Genomic DNA, 24996 nt, shown 5'->3' with positions numbered 1-24996 from the left:
TAACTAGCACATTTTGAGTACTTCCTGTGTGTCAGGCACTGTTCCAAAAGCTTTATAGGCATCCGATGACATAGAACTCTTGGCGTTACTCTCATTTCACAGATAAGACACCTGAGGCCCAGAGAGCGAGCAACTTGTCCAAAGTCACACAGATGGCAAGTATGAGAAATGGGATTGAGCCCAGTATAGAGATCATGCCCTCAAGCAGGTAATCACTGCTTTCCAAGGCTGCAGCCCCATCTTTCCAGGGTTGCAGTCAGGCCTCTAAACCCCAAGACCTGTGCCTCTGCTTTGATTGGCTGCCTATCAGAGTCTCTTACCTGATCCCGCCCACCTGCCTGACTTCTACCCAGCCCTCTAACCCTGGTCTCCTTTGCCCTCCTGCCTGTTAAGTGGAGCCTTGGCTTCCTGTCATCTGTTATGACCCCATTACCTGCCCTGTCTAGGGGCTTCACTTCAGAGCTGACAACATTGTGAATACTGATAGAGACTGAGCACAGTGCAGTCCAACAGAAATCTGTTGCAAGCAGCACTTAGAATTTCCTAGTACCTGTCAGGCATGATGGTGCAAGCCTGTAATCACAGCTATCAGGAGGCTGAGGCAGGAGGATTGCAAGTTTTTTCAAGGCCAGACTCAGCAACTTAGTGAGACTGTCTCAAAATTAAAAAGTTTTAAGAAAAGAATTTTCTAGTAGCTAAATTTGAAAAAAAAATAATGTGAATTTAATTTTAATGGTATATCTTATTTCACTTAAAATATCCCAAATGTTATAATTTCAAAGTGTAATCAAGCTGGGGTTGTAGTTCAGTGGTAGAGTGCTTGCCTATCATGTGTGAGGCACTGGGTTCGATTCTCAGCACCACCTATAAATGAATAAATAAAGATCCGTCAACAACTAAAAATAATTTTTTAAAAAAGTGTAATCAATATCAATACCAAATTTAATTATTTATTTGTTTATTTACTTTTGTAGTACTGGGGATCAGACCCCACACCTCCCACATGTTAGGCAAGCATTCTACCACTGAGCTACATCCACAGGCCTTTCTAATTTATTTTGAGGCAGGATCTTGCTACGTTGTCCAGGCTGGCCTCAAACTTGTGATCCTCCTGCCTCACTTTCCTGAGTTACTAGGATTATAGGCATGCATCACCACACTCAGCATTATTTTATTTTTCTTTAAAATAAATTATTTGGTGCCCATGCAAGCCACAGAAAGTGGCTAGCTCCAGAATGCAGAGATCTTTCAGAAAAAATGTCAAAAATTATTAACTAGATATTTGGCTTTCTTTTTTCCACACTAAAGATTCCATATATATGTTTGCTTCCAGAACATCTCAATCCCAATATCTTTGTTGTTGTTGTTGTTGTTGTTGTTGTTTGCAGTGCCAGGGATGGAACCCAGGACATTACACATTCTAGGCAAGCACTCTATAGCTAAGATATACCCCCAGCACCCTTGATCCCAATTTCAAGTGCTCAATGACTACAGCTGGTGAGTGGCTACCATATTGAATAGTAGAGAGGCAGAGGCAGAATGTGGACCTGGAGGAATCCAGGGCACAGTGGATAATTGAATAGCATAGCAGCGAGGTCGCTGCACTGGGAAAGGAGGAAGGCAGAAAGAACATTGACTTGGGCTTAAAGAGGCCTGGTTCTAGATGCTGATGCTAAGTCATTGGGGAATTCTATAAATCCCTCAACTTCTCTGCATGAGGCCCTGGGTCTAATCCCCAGCACAGAAAAAAAGGGGGGAAAATAATATTAGAGTTGGGTGTGGTGGTGCATGCCTGTAATCCCAGCTACTCTGGAGGCTGAGGCAGAGGACCAGTTTTGGCAACTTAGTGAGAGACTCTGTCTCAAAAATTTCAAGAAAGATGGTTGTGTATATGTAGCTCAGTTGTAGAGCACTCCTAGGTTCAATCCTCAGTACTGAAAAAACAAAACAAAACAACAACAACAACAACAAAAAAAAACATGGTGAGTATTGAAAACCATTTCTTCAGACCATAAACTATGGCCTCGTGATGCAATCCCAGTGCTTTGGGAGGCTGAGACAGGAGGATCACAAATTCAAAGCCAGCCTCAGAAACTTAGTGAGGCCCTAGCACCTCAGTGATACCCTGTCTCTAAATAAAATATAAAAAGGTCTGGGGATGTGGCTCAGTGGTTAAGCGCCCCTGGGTTCAATACCAAGTACCAAAAAGGAAACACACAAACAAAAAACTGTAGCCTCTACTGCCTCTTCTGAAAATATCCCTGGTCACATGGAACTTGCCTTTCCTTCCTCATGAGCAATGAATGCTGGGATAGCCTTGGGCTGTCACAGGTAGACATTGGAATCTGTGCAAAGAGTCAGATCATTGGTGCAATAGCAGAGGCAGTTTAAGCAGAAGTGAGGCTAGAGGTGTTCCAGGCAGCCAGGTCTCACATGTTTTAGAGAACCACACTGACTCCATATTTCTTGATCTTCATTCATGAATGTGCACCTCCATTTTCCATATATCCCACAGCAATCAAAATGGTTTGAAAATAAGCTTGACTTTCTAGAGATTAGAACACTGAGAAAAATAGGTATCTTGAATCTGCTTTGGTAAAGTACATATGCCCTGGGGAATTCTAGAACCTACCACCAGCACATCCCTACTTCCAAGCCTAATTTATAGTCACTGGTGTAAGCTGAAAATCTTCTTCCACTGTAGACATGTTTTATTGTTTGTTTTGGGGGTTTCTTTTTTTTTTGGTGCTGGGAATTGAACTCAGGTGTACTCAACCACTGAGCCACATGCCCAGCCCTACTTTGTATGTGAAACAACTCACTGAGTTGTTTAGCACCTCACTACTGTTGGGGCTGTCTTTGAACTTGCAATCCTCCTTGGTCAGCCTCTCAAGCCAATGGGATTACAGGTTTGCACCATCGTGCCTGACTGTAAACATGTTTTTACTAGGGTTCTAACCTGGACATTTAAGGAAACAAAGGAGTTTCAGGTGATTTAGGTTAGTTGTAATTTAGTTGGAGCAATGCATATCTATTAGAATTATTCTCCTAAAGAAACTATTGCCTAAAACAGACTCATGCATGCTCATAATCCCAGCCACTCAGGAGGCCGAGGCAGGAAGATCACAAGTTTGAAGTCAACCTGGGCAATTTAGTGAGACCTGTCTCAAAATTTTAAAAAAATTAAAAGGTCTGAGACCCTGCATTAAATCCCTTGTACTGCAAAATAATGATGATGATGATCACTGAAGTAAAGGGACCTTATCAACAAAGTCAAATGTTGCTGTAGAATTAAAATAAGCATTCTCCTTCTAGTTCATGAAAAGAAATAATTTTTCTTTGGTGATTGCAGACTTTGTTTATGAAGGTGGGATGAGACAGTATATGTTTCTCTAGGGGAAACAAAAAAAAACTGTAGCCTGTACTGCCTCTTCTGGAAATATCCCTGGTCACATGGAACTAGCCTTTCTTTCCTCATGATCCATGAATGCTAGGCAGCCTTGGACTTTCACAGGCAGATACTGAATCTGTGCAAATACTCAGATCATTGGTGCAATAGCAGAGGCACACCTTGCAAATGTGTACCAGGACACAGGAAACAATGGATAATTCGCTTGGACAATGCACCTGAGGACGGTTTCAAGTGTTGGTCTCGGCTCCTGGCTTCAAGACTATGGACAAGTTTCTTCCCTTCTGTGAAACATCATGTCCCCATCTATAATGTGGGACTCCTGGAGCCTGCCCACAAGTCTCAAAGTGCTTGGGAGGGCCCAGGAGATAAAGAAGTCTGCAAACAGACTCACTAGACTTCAAAGTGTTGAGCACATGGAGGAGTTACCTCACTACCCGGAGAACAAAGCAGGCTATGAATGTGAAGATTGCATGATCAGTATCAGTGAACAGGCTCAGAATATTTTTGTCATTTTTCTGCAGGGCAGACTGGGCTCCAGGAAGCAAGCAGGGCCCTGAGTCAGAGGTGAGGCAGCAAGAGGCAAAGGATGTGGAGCTCTTAAACAGGATATTGAACAGAATTAGTGAGAATTATTATTATTATTATTATTATTGTTATTATTATAACACTGGAGATTGAACCCAGGGGCACTTAATTACTAAGCCACATCCCCAGCCTTTTTTATTTTTTATTTTGTAATAGGTCTTAGTAAGTTGCTTAGGGCCTGGCTAAGTTGCTGAGAGTGGCCTTGAACTCGAGATCCTCCTACCTCAGCCTCCTGAGCCACTGGGATCACGGGTGTGCGCCACCATGCCTGGCTTCAATAAGAATTATTTTAAAAGCTTATAGTCTCAATAGCATTATACCTTTAGAGTAAACATTTGTGTACATATTAATATTTATAACTCTGAGAAATAAAAACCATTATTTTTTTCCATTTTACTTCTGAGTAAGTTTAGGCCCAGAGAAGGTAAGTCATTTAGCCAAAGGCACACAGCAAGGAACAGAGCTAGGATTTGAATCCTAGGCTGTCTGATAACAAAGCTACCCTGTGCTCACACCACTCTGTGCCTAACCCCAGGAGAATCACAAATGAGCATTGGCAATACCAGCAGGCTCATATAGTGCTGTCCAGGTGCTGTCGTATGTCTTCTATGCATATTAACTCACCTAATGTTCATTACAACCTATGATATACCATTGTTATTCTCCTTGTATTATAGTGCAAATACTGAGGCACAGAGAAATGAAGTTACTTATCAAGCCACCCAGCCATTAAGTGGCAGAGCTGGGATATGAATTTGTCTACCTGGCTGGGAAACCTTTAACCAGGTCCCCAAGTTACATTTTTAAATGAGCCTGTGTTGTCCAGGCAGTGGCCTGAAGGTATCATTGCTGAGCTCCTTGGTTAGCAGCAGCAGGGAAAGCACCCAGGGACTCCTTGGCAGGCTGCATTCAGCAATTTTCCCTGGGAGAATCAAGCCACTGAGTCTACCTTTTTAGAAAGCCCGGCCAAGCAGAAGCAAGCACAGCCTGACGGAGAGGTAAGGTGGGGTAGTGGAAAGAATGTGTGGCCTCTGGCATCAGACAAATCTGAGTGGAAATCTGGGCTTTGGAAATTACTTTGTGACCTTGGACAACTCACCGAACTTCTGTGGCTGTCAGTGTCCCACTACTAAGGGCTGTGACGAGAAGTAAATGAAATGGCTATATAGAAAAGAGAATTATATACTCTAAAGTGCTCTTGAAGGTTAGCTGTAATTGTTAGTTGTTCTATAGGGCTAAGTTCCTCCGCCCAGCCTGGGCCAAAGCAGTGAGTAGGAGAAATGCGCTTTAGAAATGCTAATGCGATGCGTGAGTGACAGGCTGAGGACAATGGAGGAGGGCGCTGTGAATGGAGCAGCCTTGGCCTGGGAGTCGGGCTCCCCACGTGGGAGCGGAGTTGGGGAGGGAGCCAGAGCGGGAGAAGCTGGTCCCCAGCGCTGGGATCCTAGACTGGGCGAATTGGAAGGGGCTGGAGCTGTGGGGGCAGGGAGGGGGAGGGGATTACCTGCAGTGGCAGCCAGTGGGGGCCGGGCTGGGGGGGTGCTGGCTAGGAGGTGGGGCTGGGATGGGAACCCAGGAGCCCTGAGCTAAGGGCCATGGGGTATAGGATCCCTGACCTGGAGACCCGAGGAAACATGATGGGGATACTGAGAAAGAAGTCCCTGCACCTAGGCTGGCTGGAGTTGGGAGACCTGGCAGGGGGTAACCCTAAACCCAAACCTCCGCCAGAGGTAAAAAAAAAAAAAAAAAGAAAAAAGAAAAGAAAAGACTAGATAGTAGCTGGGTCCTAAACTGGGCTCGGGGCTTGACCCTCTGGGTTAACCTGGGAATCTGCCACCCCAGTGCCAGGTGGCAGTGAGGACAGAGTGCGTGCGCCTGTGTGTTTATGGGTGCGATGGGCTGGAGAGGGGCAGGCAGGAGTGGGGTCTTGCACTTTGTCCTCTGCTCGCCTCCTGTCACCCCACCTCTCCCTCTTCCTCTTCTGTCAGCCCCCTCCCCCCTCCCCTCCCCCTCCCTTCCCCCTCCCCTCCCCCTCCCCCATGAAGGCTGTTTTTGTTCCTCCTTGAGGCCTAGCCCCTGAGGTGTGCAAACAGGAAGGACCTCTCCCCGGGCAGTGAGTAAGGAGGGAAAAATGAGGTGTTGAAAAGATGACAAGTCGCCCTGTCAGAGCTCACCTTGGCAGGGAGCAGGCGGCAGGGGCCGGCGGGTGGTGGGGGAAGGTCTGCCCTTGGAAGCTAGCCTACCGGTGCCCAGAGCCCAGCGAGGATCGGCAACAAGCAGGCACTGTGTATGTGTTTGTTTGGTTTAGAACAGTCTGCCCCCTCCCACTCCCACCATCAAAGATTCCTTCCCTTCCTTCCCAGTAGGAAGAGTACTGGGGGCTGCGGGGCCTGCGGCCGGGTGCGAGTGGAGGGGGGGGCGGTGGGAGGAGGCAGCTGGAGGCCCAGGGCCTCTTCTGAACTTCTGGTATCCCACAGCTCCTGGACATCCCCTGGCCGGTTTCAAAGGCACCTCCAACTCCACACATCCTAACCTGAATTCTCCAAAACCCTGCATCGTGTCCCTCCTATGGGGTTCCTATCTCTGTACATGACCTCATCAGCCAGTCACCCAAGCCAAAATCCTGGGAGTCATCCAACACTTTTTCATACTCGCAATCGGATCGGCCTCCCAATCTGGTCAGTTATCTTTCAAATCTGTCTCGTCTCTCCCTCCCCCTGGCCAGCAGACGATTTCAGTTTGTTTCATTCATTCATTCACTTATTCAACGACTAGTTATTAAACATACTATATGCTGGGCACTGCGCTAGCCATTGAGGATGCCACTGTCAGCAAATCCAACATAGTTCACACTCCCAAGGAAGTTTGCATCAGCTAGCCTGGCATGGTGGCCCTCACCTGTAATCCCAGTGGCTGGAGGCTGGGGTGGTGGTGGCTGAGGCAGGAGGATTGCAAGTTCAAACCCAGCCTCAGCAACTTAGCAAGACCCTGTCTCAAAGTAAAAAATAAAAAGGGCTGGGAATGTGGCTCTGTGGTAATCTCCTCTGGGTTCAATCTCCAGTGTCCCCACTCCCCCCCCCAAATAAAGCAAGAGGGTTCATGTGAGGGGTGGGTGGGCTCACCACAGTGGGCTATGGCTAAGTGGGGGAATCTAGAACATACTGGATGGTATCAATGATTCTGAACCAGCTCACCACTGTCAGGCTTTGGATTCTGGTCCTGCCACTTAGTGACTGTGTAGCTTTGGGCAAGTCACTTAATCTTCCTGGGCCTTAGTTTTCTCATGTGAAAAATGGGGGTCATGATAGCACCTGAGCTAATTTCACGATTGCATATGTTGAACGCCCCCCCCCCCGCCCTTTATTTATTTATCTATCTATCTATTTGTTTGTTTTGGAGGTGGTGCTGGGGATTGAAACCAGGGCAGTACAGTCCTTTTTATTTTTATTTTCTGTTTTCAAACAGAGTCCCCCTAAATTGCTAAGTGCCTCACTAAATTGCTGAGGCAGACCTCCAATTTATAATCCTCCTGCCTCAAACCTCCCAAGTAGTTGGGATTACAGTTATGTCCCACTATGCCCAGTTTACATTGATATTTTAGAGGGCCAGTTAGCCCAGTTTATTAGCATTATTAATTAGTTTTATTATTTAAAATATGGAAAGCAAGCCAGGCACAGTGGTGCACACCTCTAATCCCAGCAGCTTGGGAGGCTAAGGCAGGAGGATCTTGAGTTCAAACCCAGCCTTCCCAATTTAGTGAGGTATCTCTAAATAAAATACAAAATAAGGGCTGGGGATGTGGCTCAGTGGTTAAGCACCCCTGGGTTCAACTCCCCAGTAAAAAAAAAAAAAAAGGAAAGTAGAAGGGAAGCCTGCCTTGGCAGGTAGAGGGTTAGATGGCAAGACAATGGGTGCAATTGCTTGCAACAGTCCAATAGAGAAGTCAGTATGAGGGTTGGGGTGTGGCTTAGTGAGGCCCTGGGTTCCATGCCTAGTGCAGGAATAAAAAGAAATGAATAAAAAGAAAAATAGTAAGAAAGAAAAGAAAAGCTACAAGGGTCCTGATCAACTACTCTGATATAGGGATCCAGACATGCACAGGATCCAGAAATCCAAAAAGTAGGAAGCAAAGAGTAGCATAACTGTCACTGACAGGGAGCCTGGAGCAGCCCCAGCTCTGTTGCTTCCTACTAAGTGACTTCCAACAGGTCATGTCCCTACTCTGGGACTTGGTTCCTAAGTATTGAGAGCTTCACACGTGTCATGTGTCTAAACACTTCAACTGTTCCCTGCAAAGGAAACTGCCTTTTATTTAACTTTTATTTCACAGATGAGAAAACAAAGGCACAGAGAAGTTAAGGCACTTGCCCAAGGTCACACAGCAAGTGAACAACAGAGCTGGAACCTGAAAGCGGGTGTCTTTGAGATTAGTGATAAGAGGACCCTTCCTTATAGAGCTATTGTGAAAATTCCATGATATGATACTCAGGGAAGTCTTCATCAGGTGGGTAGGCTGCCCAGGGAGGACCATCTCCTGACTGTGGACAATAGACACTGAACTGAGGTGACACAGCCTAGACCAGCCAGAGGAAGCCTGAACCTTAAGCACCATGCAGGGCCTGAGACAGCTCCAGAGTCTCCGGACAGAGAATTCTGCAGGCCAGAATTTTCCTGGTCAGAAGTGGGGCTCAAGGTCAAGTCTGGGCTAGTGGCCAAGGGAACTGGAATCTATGAGCCTGCTTGAGGGCAGATATTTAGTCACTTCAGGATTCCCCAGTGCTCCAAAAAGGAAGTGCTTAGTAAATATAGGAAGGAAATGGCCCTTATAGAGTGCCTCTTATGGACTGCCACTGCACTCGGCCCTCGGATCCTCTTCCCAGCTGGCCCATGATGCTGTCATCCCTGTTTTCTTTCTTTTTTATTTTTTTTAACTGTCCACATTTCTATTGGAACATTATAGCTGTACAGAATGATGGGGTTTATAGTTATATATTCATACGATATAATAATATAATTTGGCCAATATCCCTCCCCAGCACTCCCCCCACTCCCAATCATTACATTCCCACACCCCACACAATTTTCTTCTCCTTTTTCCTCTCCAGTTTCCATCTATAAGAGAAAACCTACAACCCTTGACCTGCTGAGCTTGGCTGATTTTGCTTAACATAACTGTCTCATGTTTCATTCATTTTTCCTGCAAATGACATAATTCCATTTTTTTATTGTCATCCCTGTTTTCCTGATGAGGCAGCTGAGACTCAGAGAGGTGAAGGGATTCACACAGAACCCAGAGCTACAAAGTAGTCAAGTGGCCACATCCCCAGCCCTTTTTATATTTTATGTTGAGACAGGGTCTCACTGAGTTGCTGAGGCTGGCTTTGAACTTGTGATCCTCCTGCCTCAGCCTCCAGAGCCAAGCCCTCACACAATCTTCAGAGGAGAAAGAACAAAGAAACTCTCCCATTCGGACCAAGGTGCAAAGGTACTTTTTAACACCCCAGTTAGACACTTCTCTGGTGACCATGGGCCTTCCCACTTCTTCCTTCTGCAGCCAATGGGCATGCTCCAATTAACATTGAATGGGGACTCCAGGTCCATCAGATTTGCATGTATATGTCCTAGGCCTTCACTGACCTCCTGCCCCATTGGCCATAGAAGCCCCCATCCTCACTGGCCTGGAAACTTGGCAAACTGAGACTTTCATTTGGCAACACAGAGCAACTCACACAGACCCAGAGGAAACCCCATGTCAGCTACTCTCCTGCCCTAGAGGACTCTGGGCAAGCCTTGGACCTTTCTTTCCCCAGTGCCCAGACTGTGAGGGAGGAGCAAATGCGGTAGCCATGTCTAATCAGGCAGGGCCCCAGGACACAGAAGCTCCTTCAGTCTAGGCCTGAGGAGGGGTCAGACTAGGGCTCTGGGAGGGGCCAGAGGAGACCCAGAGCCCATCCAGCCTGGACCAGCCCACATTCCTCAGCAGGCCTGGGTAGAGTGGGCATGCTCCACGGGAAGCCAAGCCCTTTACCGCCATCTGTGCACACAGACAGCAGCAAGCAAGGGGCCTCGGCCAGCAAAGTCAATTGCATAGAAAAAACTAGCAAACATTTTGCTTCCTCCTCCTCCTCCCCCATCTTGCCTCACACTCTGCTTCCAAAGGGAATGCTGCACTCCAGACCCATGCTGGGCATCTGGAGTCAGCCTCGCTAAGTTGCTGAAGGGAGAATGGATGGGGGGATTCTTCCTACCCAGGGAGTAGTCCTTTATTTCTTCTGAGCCCTTAGACTCCTACTGCTGCTGCACAGAGAAAGGAGCTAAGAGAAAAGATAACAACAAGCAACAACAATCCCTTTAAGCAGAGAGAGCAGTTTCTCTCCATTCTTTTTTAAAGAAAAATTTGTCTTGCAGTGCTGGGGATTAAACCTAGGGCCTCATATTATGGTATGCTATGCAAGAAATCTACCACAGAGGTATATCCCCAACCCTTTTAAAATTTTTTTGAGATGATGTCTCTAGGTTGCTGACGCTGGCCTCCAACTTGCTATCCTCCTGCCTCAGCCTCCCAAGTCACTGAGATTACAGGTGGTACCACTGTGCCCTGCTCACTTGCTTATTGAAGGCAATTTAATAAATGTTCCCAGAACACAAACAAAATTAAAACTACCTATAATCTCAGCACTCAAGAGAAAAATCACTGTTAGCTAACTTGATGGTAGATTTCCTGATCATCTTTTGGTGGTGGATATATACAATGTGGAGACCTATTTCACATACCTGACATCCTAGTAGTCCTGCTCAGGGTGCTAGGCTACCTTCCAGACCTTATTTGTATTTGTTTGTATATCAGGGATTAAACCCAGGGACACTTAACCACAGAGCCACATCCCCAGCTCTTTTTATATTTTATGTTGAGACAGGGTCTCACTGAGTTGCTGAGGCTGGCTTTGAACTTGTGATCCTCCTGCCTCAGCCTCCAGAGCCAAGCCCTCACACAATCTTCATGAGCTAGCTCAGCTGGGTTCTTCTTTCTCTTAGGAGGCCTGCTTGTACCTGATATTTCAGGTTTCTAGAGGAACTGGCCACATAACTGACAGTCATGACTGCTATTTTCTGACCCGTACCCTGACAATTGACTCTCCACTGCATTACTGGAAGTCACCTGGGCAAGTTTGTTCCACAATGCAGGGACACACACACACACACACACCATGCTATTTCATACCTCTAGGTGTTTGTTCATTTGGTTCTCCTTGACTGAGATCTCTGCCCATCTCCCACCTGTCTCTCTGTCTTATAATGTACATGGTTTAAAACAAAAAAAGGCACTTGGGGTGCTGTGCTGCACACTTGTAATCCCAGTGACTTGGGAAGCTGAGGCAGGAGGATCACAAGTTGAAGGCCAGCCTTAGCAACTTAGTGAGACCCTATCTCAAAATAAAATATACAATGGGCTAGAGATATAGCTCAGTGGTAGTGCACTCCTGAACTCAACCCCCAGTACCAAAACCAAACCAGTGAAACCAAAATAAAAACAAAATCAAATTATCAAAAACTCAAAGGAAGAAAGTCCATTAAATGGGCTGAGGTGGAGCAATGTCAGTGGTAAAGCCCATCAGTTCCATCCCCAGCATGGCAAAAATTAAAAAAAAATAAAAGTGAAAAGTCAGAACATTCCTTCTCATCCCTGACCTTGGTCCCTTGTGTATTGTTTTTTTTTTTTTTTTTGTACCAGGGATTGTACCCAGGGGTGCTTAACCACTGAGCCACATCGCTAGCCCTTTTTAAAATTTTATTTAGAGACAGGGTCTCACTGATTTGCTTAGTGCCTCTCCAAGTTACTGAGGCTGGCCTTGAACTTGCAATCCTCCTGCTTCAGCCTCCTGAGCCACTGGGATTACAGGCTTCCACCACCATGCCTGGCCTTTGTGTATTTTTCCAGAAACAGTCTGTGTACAGTTAAGCAGAAGTGTTTTTTCTATTTGCGAAACAGTAAAACTGGGCCCACTCTTTTTGTACACCTGGCTTTTGTCATTTCTTGATTTTGGGTGCTCTTGCACAGCAGTAACTGAAGATGCACGTCATGTTGGGTACAGGCTGTGTGGTGATAGCTGTGCCATTCTTTAACCAGGCCCCTTGTGATAGACATTTACATGTTTTGCCATCTTTTGCAACTACAAACAATGCAATAATAAATAGCCTTGTAAAAGCAAACTTGGGCTTTTGCTCATATGGGATAAATTCCTGCTAGTAGGATTGTTGGGTCAGAGTGTGTGTGGATTTTAAATGTTAATGCATTTCACCAACAGGCCCTTCAAACAAATGGTACCAATTGACACCCCCAACCACCATGCCTGGCCACAGTGAAAGGGCCAATCCTACCCTCCTTCTGTCCCTTTCCTTGCTTGGCTGGTGCCTGCTCACATTTTAGGAGAGAGTGACCTCATCCTCTGAAGGATGCCTCTGAAAGCCAGCCCCCTCCCCAGCTCCACCAGCTGGACTCTGTGCTCCTGGTTTCCTTGTGTTCGCCTCCACTTTCCACATAAATTAAATTTTCTCTCTTTACAAGTCCATCTCCTACACTAGATTTTGAACTCTTTTTTTTTCATACTGGGGCTTGAACCCAGAGGAGCTTAACCACTGAACCACATTCCCAGCCTCTTTTTTTATATTATATTTAGAGACAGGGTCTCACTGAATTGCTTAGGGCCTCCCTAAATTGCTGAGGCTGGTTTTGAACTCGTGATCCTCCTGCCTCAGCCTCCCCGGTTGCTGAGATTACAGGCTTGCACCACTGCACTCAGCCATATTTTGAGCTCTTGAGAGAAGGTAGGTCTAAACTTTCTTCATCTTTTCAGGCCCTGGTTGAATATACCACAGGCAGAAACTCTAAAAATATTTGTTGAACTAGTCAGCTCTCAATCTCTGGCTCTTTTGCCAAATGTAAGCCTGGTCTTGATCAGGCAGCACCTTCGACTTGGTTCTCCTGGGTCCCGGAAGATTGGTTTCTATGTGCTTGGTGCCCAAGTCCCTACTTACCTTCAGGCCAGCTCCCAGGACCACATGCCACTGACATGAGCGGATACTGTCTGCTGGTCCCCAGCTCTTCAGAAAGAGCTCTTCTACAGATCTGTCTTGTTTCTCTTCTTTCTCCCATCAAAATGGCTGGTGCCCCCAGGATGGTTCTGCAGTGTGCTTCTGGGAGGCTGGCAGCTTGTGGCACCTGTGACCAGAGGCCCTGAGTGTAGTCTAGCTGAAGCCAGCCTGCTGAGGTCCAGATCCCTGCCTGCTCTTGAGCACACTGGGACAAGGGCTGGAAGGAAAGACATCCCTACTGCACTCCCCCGCCAACCATATACCCTCCTGCTGCCTTCACAGGTCATCACCTGGCTGAACCAGACCTCCTATCCACTTGTCTTTGAAGTTGCTTGAAAGGGCCAGTGAAATCACTGAAGGTCAAGGGTAAGTCTGGGGAAGTCATGTCCAAATAGAAGGGACTGTGAAGCCTCACTAAGGTTTCCCAAGAAGTTTGGAGGCAGCAAACAAAAACACAAGAAACATGCAGGGATCACAAAGTGCCATTCTGCAGGTATGAACACTGTGGCAGGTGGAAGGGGTGGCTCGGGGGCTCTAAACCTGGCTGGGCTGGGCTTTGTCCAAGGCTGCAGCCAGCTGGAGAAGCAGGCTATCAGCTCCATGGCTGAGGCTCACCCCAGGCCAAAGGGGTATACTAAGGCAGGCTGCCATGTATTCCTCTGCCTTTCAACAATACCACCTTGTCTCCATGGGCCCTGAGCCTGAGAACAGCCTCTAAAACACCAGGGGATTCGTCAGACAAGCAGAAAATAGGAAAGCAGTCAGGGAACAGGAGGAGGGGCAGAAGGTTCCAGAGGAGGGGGGCTAGGGCCCCCAGAGGCAGGAATGGGAGTGGGGCTAAGACTGGGTCACACAGCCGGTCGCGGTGGCACATAAAACTGTAATCCCAATGACTCAAGAGGCTGAGGCAGGAAGATCCGAGTTCAAAGGCAGCCTCTGCAATTTAGGGAGGCCCTAAACAAAGCAGTGAGACCCTGTCTCTAAATAAAATACAAAAAAAAAAAAAAAAAAGGGGCTGGGATGTCGCTCAGTGGTTAAGTGCCCCTGGGTTCAATCCCCAGTAACCCCCCTCATCAAAAAAAGACTGGGTCACGTGAGCCTAGGTGGACCAGGCTGCCATGTGTCCTGCTGGGTTGTTGCTGAGCAGAGCACTCACCCGCGTCTACCTTGGAAGAACAATCTAGTCCTCCTGCCAGCAAGTGTTGCTGAACACTTTTGTCGAGCACAGCATGCCAGGGCTATAGAAATGACTCAGACTCAGCTCTTGACCTCAAGGACTTACAAAGATGGGAGACACGCAGAGGGAAGGAGTCAGCAGGTAGCAGGATGTCATTTTCAGGAAGTGGTGCATGTTTTAAGGTAAGTAGGTTCAGCAGGGCGGGGGAGGACATTTTGGTTCAGAGGTTCCCTAGGCACATCTGTGGAAGGGTTTCACTGGAACAGAGGGCTAAGTGCAGGACAGTGCCTTCAGGCACAGGTAGGGCCTTGTGATGGTGTACTTGTGGTGCCAGCTGGGGGCCCCATGTCATGAAGTTAGGGTGCTCCCTGGCAAGATGTTGTAGTTTATGCTATGAACTAGTGACTGAAATTTGGTGCTATTTATTCCACAGCCAAAAAAAAAAAAAAAAAAAAAAAAACAAAGCCAAAACCAAGGTGGAAAGTGTAATGGCTGGCACCTTCAATGAATTCACCAAACAACCTACTCTCAAAAATGACTGCTTGGTGTCTAGCGGCCTCTGAGGCCTGCAGTTCTAGAACCATGGCCCCAGGTGCCAATGAAGAGTCCACTCCATCTTCAACAGAGACCTCTTGACCCTTGACTATTTGGGATGTATCACTTGATGAGGAAAACAGGCACATGAACAGACTACATTAACAAGTGTGCCTGCCATTTGGGGCTCTTAGTCACAACAGAAACCAACTCTAGTTAACTTCATCAGAAAAGTTTTATTGGAAAGTGAGGGAGGAGCTTGGGGAATTGTCAATCAGAAACTGGCAAGAACAAGGGAACTGGGCAGCCAGACACAGCCACTGCCTGCCACTGGAGCTATGGGCCTCCAGCACCATCAGCAGGGGACCCATGTCGCTGCAGTCCTGGATTGTCACCACTGTTGCCAGCATCACCACCAAAGCAGCATAGGAGTAAACACTTCAGGACCCTCTTCCCCAGAATTCCTCCCTCCAGACTTCAAGGAATGGATGTCTCATGGGCTTAGCTGAGGTTCCAGGTTCAAGTGCAAGCTGCTCAGGATTCATGGGCTTCATGGGCTTCCCTGGCAAAGGAGTCTTCCCTCCCCCAAGACACTGCTATGGCAGGTTTCTCCAACACCAGCAGGGGCCCTCAGGCATTGGGCAGAACAATTTCCCTTTTCCTGGATTGACTAATTCTGACTAAAGGGAAATTAGGGTCAGTTGCTATCCTGTGGGAGAGGGAGGAAATGATCAGGACCCAGGGTACTCCTAAAATATCTCCTGGTGTGGTTCCTGTCAAAGGCACAGAAAAATTTCATGGAAAACCACAACCAGATAAGACCCTCCATGGACACTGGTTTTGCTACTCAATGACCAGGTGAGGCAACACTGAAGGCCAAGGGAAACCCAGAATGTCTGGCAAGGAATGAAGTCCTAAGGGTCAGCTTGGCCAGCTGCAGAAAAAGGGGCCACAAATTCTGTTTCTGTACATGCATTGGGAAATTTTTTTTGTCACATTTTTAATTTTGCCTTCAGGCTGCCTACCAGACCACATCTATTTTGTTAATAATCATGAAAATGGTGACACTGTTTTTTAAAAAATCAAGCAAATGCATTATTCTAGGTGAAAAATCAAGAGCCTCCTTCCTCACCCCTTGGCACTGATCCTCCATTTCTTCTCAGAGGCATCCTCTACCATCAGTATGTCACCTTCCAGACCTTTCTTATGCATTCTCCAAGTATACTTTGGTTTTGTAAGTCTTCATCGTGCCTTAAGACTGTACCTGTTTTCTACACTAAGCTTAACATTAGGTCTTGGAAATCTTTCTGTATCAGTATTTGATACAGCTTGTAACTGCTGCATAGCATTAATTTCATAAGGACCAAAGTAGCCACATTGGGGACAAGGACATGAGCCACATTCCTATTGATAGGTACAATGCACACTACTCTCTAAAAAGGTTGCTGTTGTTTATATGCACAACAACCACTGGTCTTTTCATTTCTTCTCTTCCTAGCCCAAACTGGGTATGATCAGGAGGAACTATTGGTTTCTGAAGGACACAGTGTTTCACCTGGTGTATTAATTTACACATCACTAATTTCCAGTGAGGTTGAATGCTAACAAGATCCAGGCTTTTTGGAGTTATGGGGAAAGGACTCTTAACTATTAGTAGGCACATCAATTAGTGCTATCACTTGGGATAGCAACTAGGCATTATCTAGTCAGCGTAAAGATGTTCAAAAACTCTGGGACCCAGACCTTTCACTACCATGTATTTACCCCTAGAAAAATTCACACATGTGCACCAAGGAACATCTTTCTAGCATTTTCATTTCCATGAAAAAAAATGCTAAGAGCCTAAAATACCCACCCATAAAGGACTGCATAAATAAATTGTGGTAATTCATACAACTGAATTATTTTGTATATAGCATTTAAAATATATAAACTAGATGTACATGTATCAAAAGGCCAAATCTAAAGACAATGTTGAGTGGAAAAATCAATTTGCAAAATGACAGCATACATTCTATCAATTATGTCCACTTGAAAATCATAAATTGGTTATGGACATGTATGTATATATTTATATAGACACACATATACAGATATACTATGTATACACATATACATACACACACACACACACTCACATATACATATAATGACACAGACAAGAAGTAAACACACCATTTTCTGCTTGGTGCTTACCTCTATGGAAGAGTAAAGGTACATGTGGTGGGGTGAAGAACTTCACCTGTGTCTGAAAATTTTTTATTAGAGAGAGAAAAAGAGACAGCTGAAACAAATATGGCCAAATGATAAAACCTGTTCACTCTGTGTAGGAGGGTTCCTCTATTTCTTGCCTTTTCTGAAGCGTTTGAGTGGTATATGTTTCTGTCCCCATCTATGTCCCTGTTAAGGTATGCGATTGGCATACAGTTCAATTTTTTTTAAATGATTCCCTCTTGAGAGCTTCTTGAAGTTGATTTTAACTCATTCATTCCTACACTCAGTATAGATTTTTCCTACCATTATTCCATATTTTACCATGATTTGTCATTGTTTCTTTCCTTCTTTCTCTACTCGACCTTTCCCCTATTATACAATTATATACTTTATTCCTACTTTAGAAAAACTATTACCCTCCATATTTTTTTGACATTTTTTGGAGTCTGCATTTCCAGTGAAAACCAAAGTTTTCTATTGTTGAGAACACCAAAAAATGCAAGTGCTCAACCAGAAAGTCACCTGGTACCACCATTTCAGACAAAACCAAACAATTCCATGTTACTGTGTAAAACCAAAAGTACTTTAATAAGCTTTTACGGCACTGCAATTACAGGAACGTTAACCCAGAACATGCAACAAAAATTATTTTGCCTTTTGGACATAGTTAACAGATAAACTTGACATTACAATTAACAGCAACATATTCTACTGAAGAAAACAAATGCCATTTATTCTGACTTTTGGGTTAGAAAATGTATGCTCTTAGTGCACGCTCAAGTAGCATTTAGAAAGTTTAGTTTTTCCTTTCTAACCTCTAAGACAGTATGATTTATTTGTGTGTGTGTGTGTGTGATACTATGGACTGAATCCAGGAGTGCTCTACCCCTGAGCTATACCCCCAGCCCCTTTCTAACTTTTTATTTTTAGATAGGGTCTCACCAAGTTTCCCAGGCTGGCTTGAACTTGCAATCCTCCTGCCTCAGCCTCCAAAGTTGCCAGGATGACAGGTGTGTGCCCCCACACACACCTGGCTAGGACAATTATGATTTTTAATGCAATCGCACACAACCGTTTTCACATTGGAAATAATCACAAGGAATCAACAAGTTTAGTCTAACTGACCAAATGGTTTCCTTTTCATTATTAATTTTCAGAGGGCTCCTGCAGTATTGTGGGTTTCAGGTATGGGGAAAATAAACAGACCAGGAGTAAAAATAAGCCTTGGTCTTTAGAGTGGAGGAGGGAACATGCAGCGGCACACAGGGCATGTGCCTGACTTCTGAAGCCAGATGGACACGCAGGGCTTGTGGAAATAGTGGTGGCATGGAAGCTCGGTCGCCACTTCCCCCTTCACATATTCACTGCAGCAGATAGGACAGCACATCTCTTGGCCAACTGCACCATGATCTTCAGTGACCAGGATCTCGGGAAGAGCGTCGATGCTCTCCTTGCTGGCCGGTGGATTGGCCACCTCGACATCCACTGCGAGAGACTCCAGGTGTGCCAAAGCAGTCTCCATTGCCTGTGCCAGGCGTTCCTCAAGTGCCATGTAGGTGAGGAACTGAGGATCCACATAGGAAATGGCTTCGGCCACTCCTAACCCATCGGCAAATCCATCAAAGAGGCTCCAATCCACTTCGAGGTCTTCGCTGACGCTGGAGTCATCTTCGAGGTTGTTGTTGCCATCCAGCACGAACACCCCCGGCTGCATCAGCTCCTGCCCAGAGTCGTTGTCTCCCTCACTGCTGCTCTCGTTCTCATTGTACTGGAGCCAGGGAATTTCTCCTTCTTCCAGGGATGTTTGCTCCTCTTCCTGCAACGGTGGCCCTTGAGCTTCCTCAAGATAGCTACTGCCATTGCTCACAACATCTGCACTGACGCTGGCGCCGGCACCAGCACCGGCAACGGCACTGGCTCCAGCAATGGCGCTGGCTCCAGCAACGGCACTGGCTCCGGTCCCAAGGCTTGGGCTGGTGTCGGTGACACTTCCACTCACTCTGGCTTGCTGAGGTTCTCGGTCTTCCTTTCCTGGCAGGGTCTCCCAGCTTTCTCCGCTGGAGGACAGCGTTTGCTCTCGATTTCGGTACTTCCGGCGCAGGGCAGCGATCCACTCTTTGTCGCTGTCAGAGTCTTCATCACAGTATTTGTAGTAATCATCACTATATGTCCAGAAGTCGGGGTCCGCCATGGTCCGACGCCTCCTCGGCACCTTCTCTGGTTTCACTTGGTTGTTCCTGGCTTCCCTCTTGTCTTCAGAGTACTTCGGCTCACAGTAGCCACTTGAACTCTCGCCTCTGCCTCTCCTTGCCAGGCCATCCGAGTGGCCATCATCAGCATTGACAGCATCCCTCCACCTGGAAGTACTGTGTGGCATATCATCATCATCATCAGTATCAAAAAATATTTTTGGTTTCACGCAGTTTGGACTTGCCAGATTTCGGACTTTGGGCCTCACCACCGGTTCCTCTGCACTCTTTGAGGGGTTTCCCCCACCACCACAAATACTCACAGGAGCCCTACTGGGACGTGCAGTCAAGTTCTGCCCCCTTCTCTCCCTCTCCAAACTGTCACCAGTTGTCACCTTGCCTTCAGCAGAAGACATCTGAGAGCCCATGCTAGTCGGCTTCCGGAACTCTGCTGGGCTAGCAGAGCATCTCGCCACAGGGGCTGGGTCTAACTTGTCAAGCTCCTCTCTCACATCACAGTTAAAACCAGAGAACTGGGGAGGCACCCCAGCCACAGACCTTGCCCCTTTTTCTGGGTCATACAGCTTATCATCCTTAAACTTGCCAGCTTTCCCTCTCACTGGCGGTCGCTCAACAGGCCCAGCCCCCTCCTCCTCACTATCATCTGCCCCCAAAGTGTCAATATGTCCATAAGCCATTCCTCTTCTGCCACCCGAAGCCCTGTACTCTCTTGGCGGATACCTGGAATAGTCCTCATTATCAACATTCAGGCTGGTTCCCGAACTCTCACAGTCGTCCCAACTACGACGAGTGGTGGCAAATGGTGATCGGCTCCTCTTGGTGGTTTGACTGGGGGCTGATCTGTGCATTGGGACTTCGGATGTCGTCTTTCTCTGGCTGGCAATCCTTTCCTGCTGGCTCGTGGATGGCCTGAAACTGACATAAGCATGCCTTCTTCCATACCTCCTGCCTGTATTGGACTGATACCCTCCTGCTGGTTTGGGCCATACGGGCTTGCTAGATTCCTGACCCATTGCTCTGGTTTAGGAAGGTTTCCAATAGAGCTGGGGCTTGGGTGGAAAGGTTCCTGCTCCCTGCACTTGTGCTTTTGAGCTGGGAAAGTCAAAATCAGTTCAGCATGAAGGAGCAGGAAGATCTATTTTCACGTCAGCAGACAGGTAACAGAAGGGACAAGGGATCTTTAAAATTAGTTTCACTTTCTTCTAAGGCCTGGAGGAGCATTCCAGTGACTGTCAGGTGTAGACCTGGAACACATTTTTAATGTTGGCAAAATGATTACAACACCAGGTTTACAGGAAAGCCAGACATAGGGGGAGAGAGTGTGACAGAAGGTGGGGGGGAGTGACCAGACACTTGGAAGGTGGGTGAAGTACTGTAGAATTGTGCTGACGTGGGAAGAGGAAAGGCTGATGTGGGCTTTTTTATGGGATGTCTATTTCTGAACCCTGCAGACATAGAGGAGAAATGTGAATTGGAGTGGCAAGTATAGATCACTGTGCATGGATGAGTTAGGAGAGGGACAGGTGGAAGGGGTATCTGCAATCCTGCAATGGAGCCTTGTCTAGGTTTGTAGGGGGAAAGGATTGACTGTTAAAATGGGACCCATTCTGGATGTGATGTAATGGGTAGGATGACTTCAGAGGAAAGTGGTGTGAGGGGGAATAAGAAAAAGAAAAGAGGGATGTGTAGCTGTGTATGTGGCAGGTGGAATTATGGGGGAAGCCTACATTTATGCACATACCGCAGGCAGGGAAGGGTATGGTGGCAATGGAGAGGAGTGTATGAGAGTCTGTGTGGTGTGTGAGTGTGAGTGCGCATGCGTGTATTCATCCAAATGGGATGCAACAATTGAAAAACGTCAGCACGAGCAACTGTGGCGGGCATGCATGGCAGAGCAGACAGCACTGGAGAGGGGTGTGTGAGAGAGAGGGAGGGATGGAAAAGAGGCTAGTAATCAAAGAATGGCTACACATGTGACTATGGCAAGCAGGAAGAGCAGTGCTGTTCCTGGAGAAGGAGTTCTATTGAGTGTGAATGTGCATGCAACAGCAAACGGGGGGGGGGGGGGGGGGGGGGGAGAACCATCAGTGCAAAGTATGTGGCAGACAGAAGGCACAAGAACAGGGCATTTGAGAAGGGTGTGTGAACCAGAGAGTGGGAGTGTATTTGTGCCAATGGTCAGCAATAAAAGATGCCCTTATGTATGGATGTGACAGGCAGGGAGGAGGGTGTGACAGAGGATGTGCATAAAGGTAAAGGTGTGTGTGTGTGTGTGTGTGTCTGCACATGCATGCCAGAGCAGGCAGCTGGAGGAGGGGCGGGATCTAGAGGTGTGTATGTGGTAGGCAGCTGAGGGGAGGGGACTGGCAAGCAAGGGTCTGAGGCCATGTGTGCTCGTCTGTGTAGGGGGAAGGCACAGGAGGGTGTGAGGGTGTGTGAGAGGGCGTGTGTATGAGCCTGCGCATGCGCAGGGGAGGGGGACTCCCCTGGAACCTTGAGGCTGGCGGGGCAGGGAGGGGGCTGCAACTGCAGGTTTCCGCGTGTGCGTGCTCGCATACGCTTGCGCGACACAGGGGAGGGGGGGGTGCAATGTCATAATAAGAGACAAGAAAACGTTATAGCTCAAAGGGCAGACCCAAATCGGTGTGGCAGGGAAGGGGGCAAAGAAAGAAAAGGGCATGTGTGAACATAGTTTTTCCCTGAGACTACATTTTTTTTTTTGGACAATTCTTTTCCCGGGAACAATATTTTTACCTAAGTATCTTAACCATTTACCATTCAGCAAAAAAACAGCAAAATGGCTGGGGGAGGCCACGGGGTGCCCCGCAAAGGGGGCTGAGGAGGGAGAAAGGAGAGGCGGGGAGAAGTGGCCAGGGCCCGCGAACACCGTTCCCCTCTCAAATAGCCAGGAAAGCCATTCGAATAGGGGCTACGGTAGGCCAAAGGAGATCGGTGGCGGAGAGTGCAGCCCCAGAACAGGCCCATGGAGGACAAGGGCCTCACTCTGCAGTCAGGTCCCCCGTCCGCCCCACCCCTTCCCGAGGGGCGAACCCTAAAAGAGGTTCACCGGATTCCCCCAGATTCTCGCGCCCCTGCCCTGCCACTCGCCCCACCGCCATCGCCTAGAAGAATCGTCAACACGACCAGCCTCTCACTCACCCTGTAGGGACAACAGCACGTTTTTCAGAGGGGCAGAGCTCTCAGACCTCCGACCGCCACCACCGCCAGAGCCGCTGCTCCCGGGTCTCGGGCTCCTCCTCCACCAGACAGCACCCGGGAGGGCGGTGACTGCGGCGGAAGTGATTGTGACGTCGGCTGGAACCCGCCCCCTCGATGTGGCGGGGGCGGCAGCTGCTTTCCACTAATCAGGGTGGGCCCGAAAGCATTATTTCGTTTCAAATGATGAAATCGTCAAGGATACAGAAAAGGACGGCGAAAAATGTGACAAATGGTCAGCGATAAGAAAAGTGAAACATTAAGCCGCATTCCCTTGGGTTCTGTTTTTTTTCTTCAATAAAATCAAATATGCGAATTCTTTCTGATGAATTCCAACGTGTAAGTAATTATCTCACTATATCATATCCTAGATGATACGGTTTGTCTAGGATAGTAAAATGTGAATCTGTACTTAGGGTTGCAGGAAGCTGCTCCTTCTTTTTTTTTTTTTTAACCCGATCGTTGAAACAAGTTGAACCTGTTTGCAGTGGAATTTGTTGCTGTTGGTCACAAAATCAAGCTTCTCCATCCAAAAGGAATGATCAATCGTGAAGCGCAACAGGGGTTCGTAGTCTGGCAGTTGTGCCGCTGTTAAAAATTATTGCAGTTATGCTTTTGATGTACCCAATTTTACTGAAATCTGAAATTTTCAAATTGCACTCTTAACCTTCACAGCCAGTATAAAAAGTTCGTATACTCACAACAGTATCAAGGTTGTTCGGGTTTTTTGTTTTAGTTTTTTGGTACTGGGAGTTGAACCCAGGGACACTTAGCCACTGAAGTACATCCCCAGCCCGTTTACTTTTGAGACGCTCTCACTAAGTTGCTTAGGGCACCACTAAATTGCCCAAGCTAACCTGGAACTTGCCATCCTGCCTCGGCTTCTGGAACTGCTGGGATTACAGGTGAGCGCCATGACACCAGCTGAAAGAAATTTTTGTTCTTACTAGAAATACAACGTGTAATAGAACAAAAAAGTTCGAGGGTAACAATAGAGTAGAAATAAGATGTATAATTTTCAAACTATTAAAGGAATAGTATTTGGAACAAAGAAAAACTCAGTCAATAAAGGGCAAGAAATGAGGGGTGGACTAAGCAGGATGTAAAAAGAAAAACAGATCAGTATGTATTATGGGTTAACATCTGTTAAGATGCAAATTCTCACTGGGCCACATGCCTGAAATACCAGCGGCTCTGGAGGCTGAGGCAGGAGGATCACAAGTTCAAAACCAGCTTCAGCAATTTAGTGAGGCCCTAAGCAACTCAAGAGGTACCCTGTCTCTAAATAAAATATTTTTAAAAAGGCTGGGGATGTAGCTAAGTGATTAAACACCTCTGGGTTCAATCACCAGTACAAAAAAAAAAAGCCACAAATTCTCATTTTGATCATTTTATTTATTTGTTTGTTTGTTTGTTTATTTTATCAGGTATTGAACCCAGGGCACTTAACCACTGAGCCACCTTGTCTGGCTAAATTGCGTAGGGTCTTGACAAATTGCTGAGGTTAGCCTTGAACTTTCCAGCCTCTTGAGTTGCTGGGATTACAGGCATGCACCATTGCCCCTAGCTGAGCATTTTGTTTTTAAAAGTCCAATTATATGCTATTTAGGAGTTTCATCTAAAGTAGAAATAGTAATGAAAATACATGTCCGTTCAATATTAGCAGAAAAAAAGAGTGGGGGAGCATGGGAAGGGGAGGTGAAGGAAAGAGGAACAAAAGGAGGGAAGGAGAGAGACTTGTAACAAGACTAATGTAAAAATCAAGGCCAAAGTAGAGAGTATCAAAGAGAACAAAAGAGGGTCTTTCATTCACCAAGGAATAGATAATGATAAGAACAATTATGTGCCATAAAAATGCCCTTTCAAAATATGTGAAGGAAATACAGTTTAAATATAAAAAAGAGCCAAATGTGGAGGCTCAGGCCTGTAACTCCAGCTGCTTGGGAGGTTGAGGCAGGAGGCTTACAAGTTGAAGGCCAGCCTCAACAATTTAGGAGACTTCTTCAAAATAAAAACTTAATCAAAAAAGAGCTAGTGATGTAGTACACACACACACAAAATTTATAGCTGAAGCCCTCATTTATCTTATTCATCTTAACTTCTTTCCCTCAAATAAGCACATTTGGAAGTTGATGTTTTCTTCTCATCCATGTTTGTTTATCTGTCTTTACATGTTTGTATCTATAACCAAAATACAGTATTGTTTTGTGTGTTTTAAATTACATAAACTATATCATGACAGGGACAGGTTGCAGTGGTACGCATGCTATCATGTAGTCTCAGCTTCTTGAATCTTCTTCATGGGCATGGTAGCTGGTGAGAGAAACAAGAGACACACAGAAAGAAAGAGTGTACCCCAGATAGAATGCATGGCCTTTTTATAACTTTGTGTTAGAAGTGACATCCCATCACTTTTGCTGTTTCCTATTCATTAAAAGCAATCCACAGAATTTGTCCCTTTCATCTAACAATTTTGAAGCCGTGCAATTGTTCATAGTATTTATTATCCTTTGTGTGTGTGGTGCTGGGAATCGAACCCAAGGCCTTGTACATGG

At 46.5% G+C, this 24996-nt stretch overlaps 1 protein-coding gene and 1 long non-coding RNA gene across 4 annotated transcripts; both read right to left on the bottom strand.

Moving 5' to 3' along the window:
* Nucleotides 1–767: 767 nt before the first annotated feature.
* Nucleotides 768–17029, bottom strand: LOC139703075 (uncharacterized). The gene is made up of 3 exons (XR_011705571.1): nucleotides 16998–17029; nucleotides 13034–13217; nucleotides 768–864 (listed from the first exon to the last, which is right to left on the bottom strand). It is a non-coding gene; the product is annotated as an uncharacterized lncRNA (long non-coding RNA).
* A 547-nt stretch (nucleotides 17030–17576) lies between these two features.
* On the bottom strand, nucleotides 17577–22510 carry Pja1 (praja ring finger ubiquitin ligase 1). Of its 3 annotated transcripts, XM_027935846.3 has the most exons (3): nucleotides 22385–22510; nucleotides 19946–20469; nucleotides 17577–19381 (listed from the first exon to the last, which is right to left on the bottom strand). In XM_027935846.3, exons 2-3 carry the CDS (start codon nucleotides 20236–20238, stop codon nucleotides 18247–18249), a joined length of 1428 nt encoding a protein of 475 aa, XP_027791647.3. In that variant the 5' UTR covers nucleotides 20239–20469; nucleotides 22385–22510; the 3' UTR covers nucleotides 17577–18246. The 3 variants fall into 3 exon arrangements, with proteins under 3 accessions (XP_027791647.3, XP_027791644.3, XP_027791645.3); XM_027935843.3 differs by having other exon boundaries at nucleotides 17577–20469; XM_027935844.3 differs by having other exon boundaries at nucleotides 17577–20140.
* Between the last annotated feature and the right edge of the window lie 2486 nt (nucleotides 22511–24996).

The sequence above is a fragment of the Marmota flaviventris genome, chromosome X, assembly GCF_047511675.1.
Source record: "Marmota flaviventris isolate mMarFla1 chromosome X, mMarFla1.hap1, whole genome shotgun sequence".
Taxonomy (NCBI): domain Eukaryota; kingdom Metazoa; phylum Chordata; class Mammalia; order Rodentia; family Sciuridae; genus Marmota; species Marmota flaviventris.
This window is presented reverse-complemented; position numbering and strand designations above follow the sequence as displayed.

What these genes read in the sequence shown, in the direction of transcription:
- Pja1 (XM_027935843.3), bottom strand. Translation starts at nt 20,238, where the DNA reads ATGGGTCAGGAATCTAGCAAGCCCGTATGGCCCAAACCAGCAGGAGGG.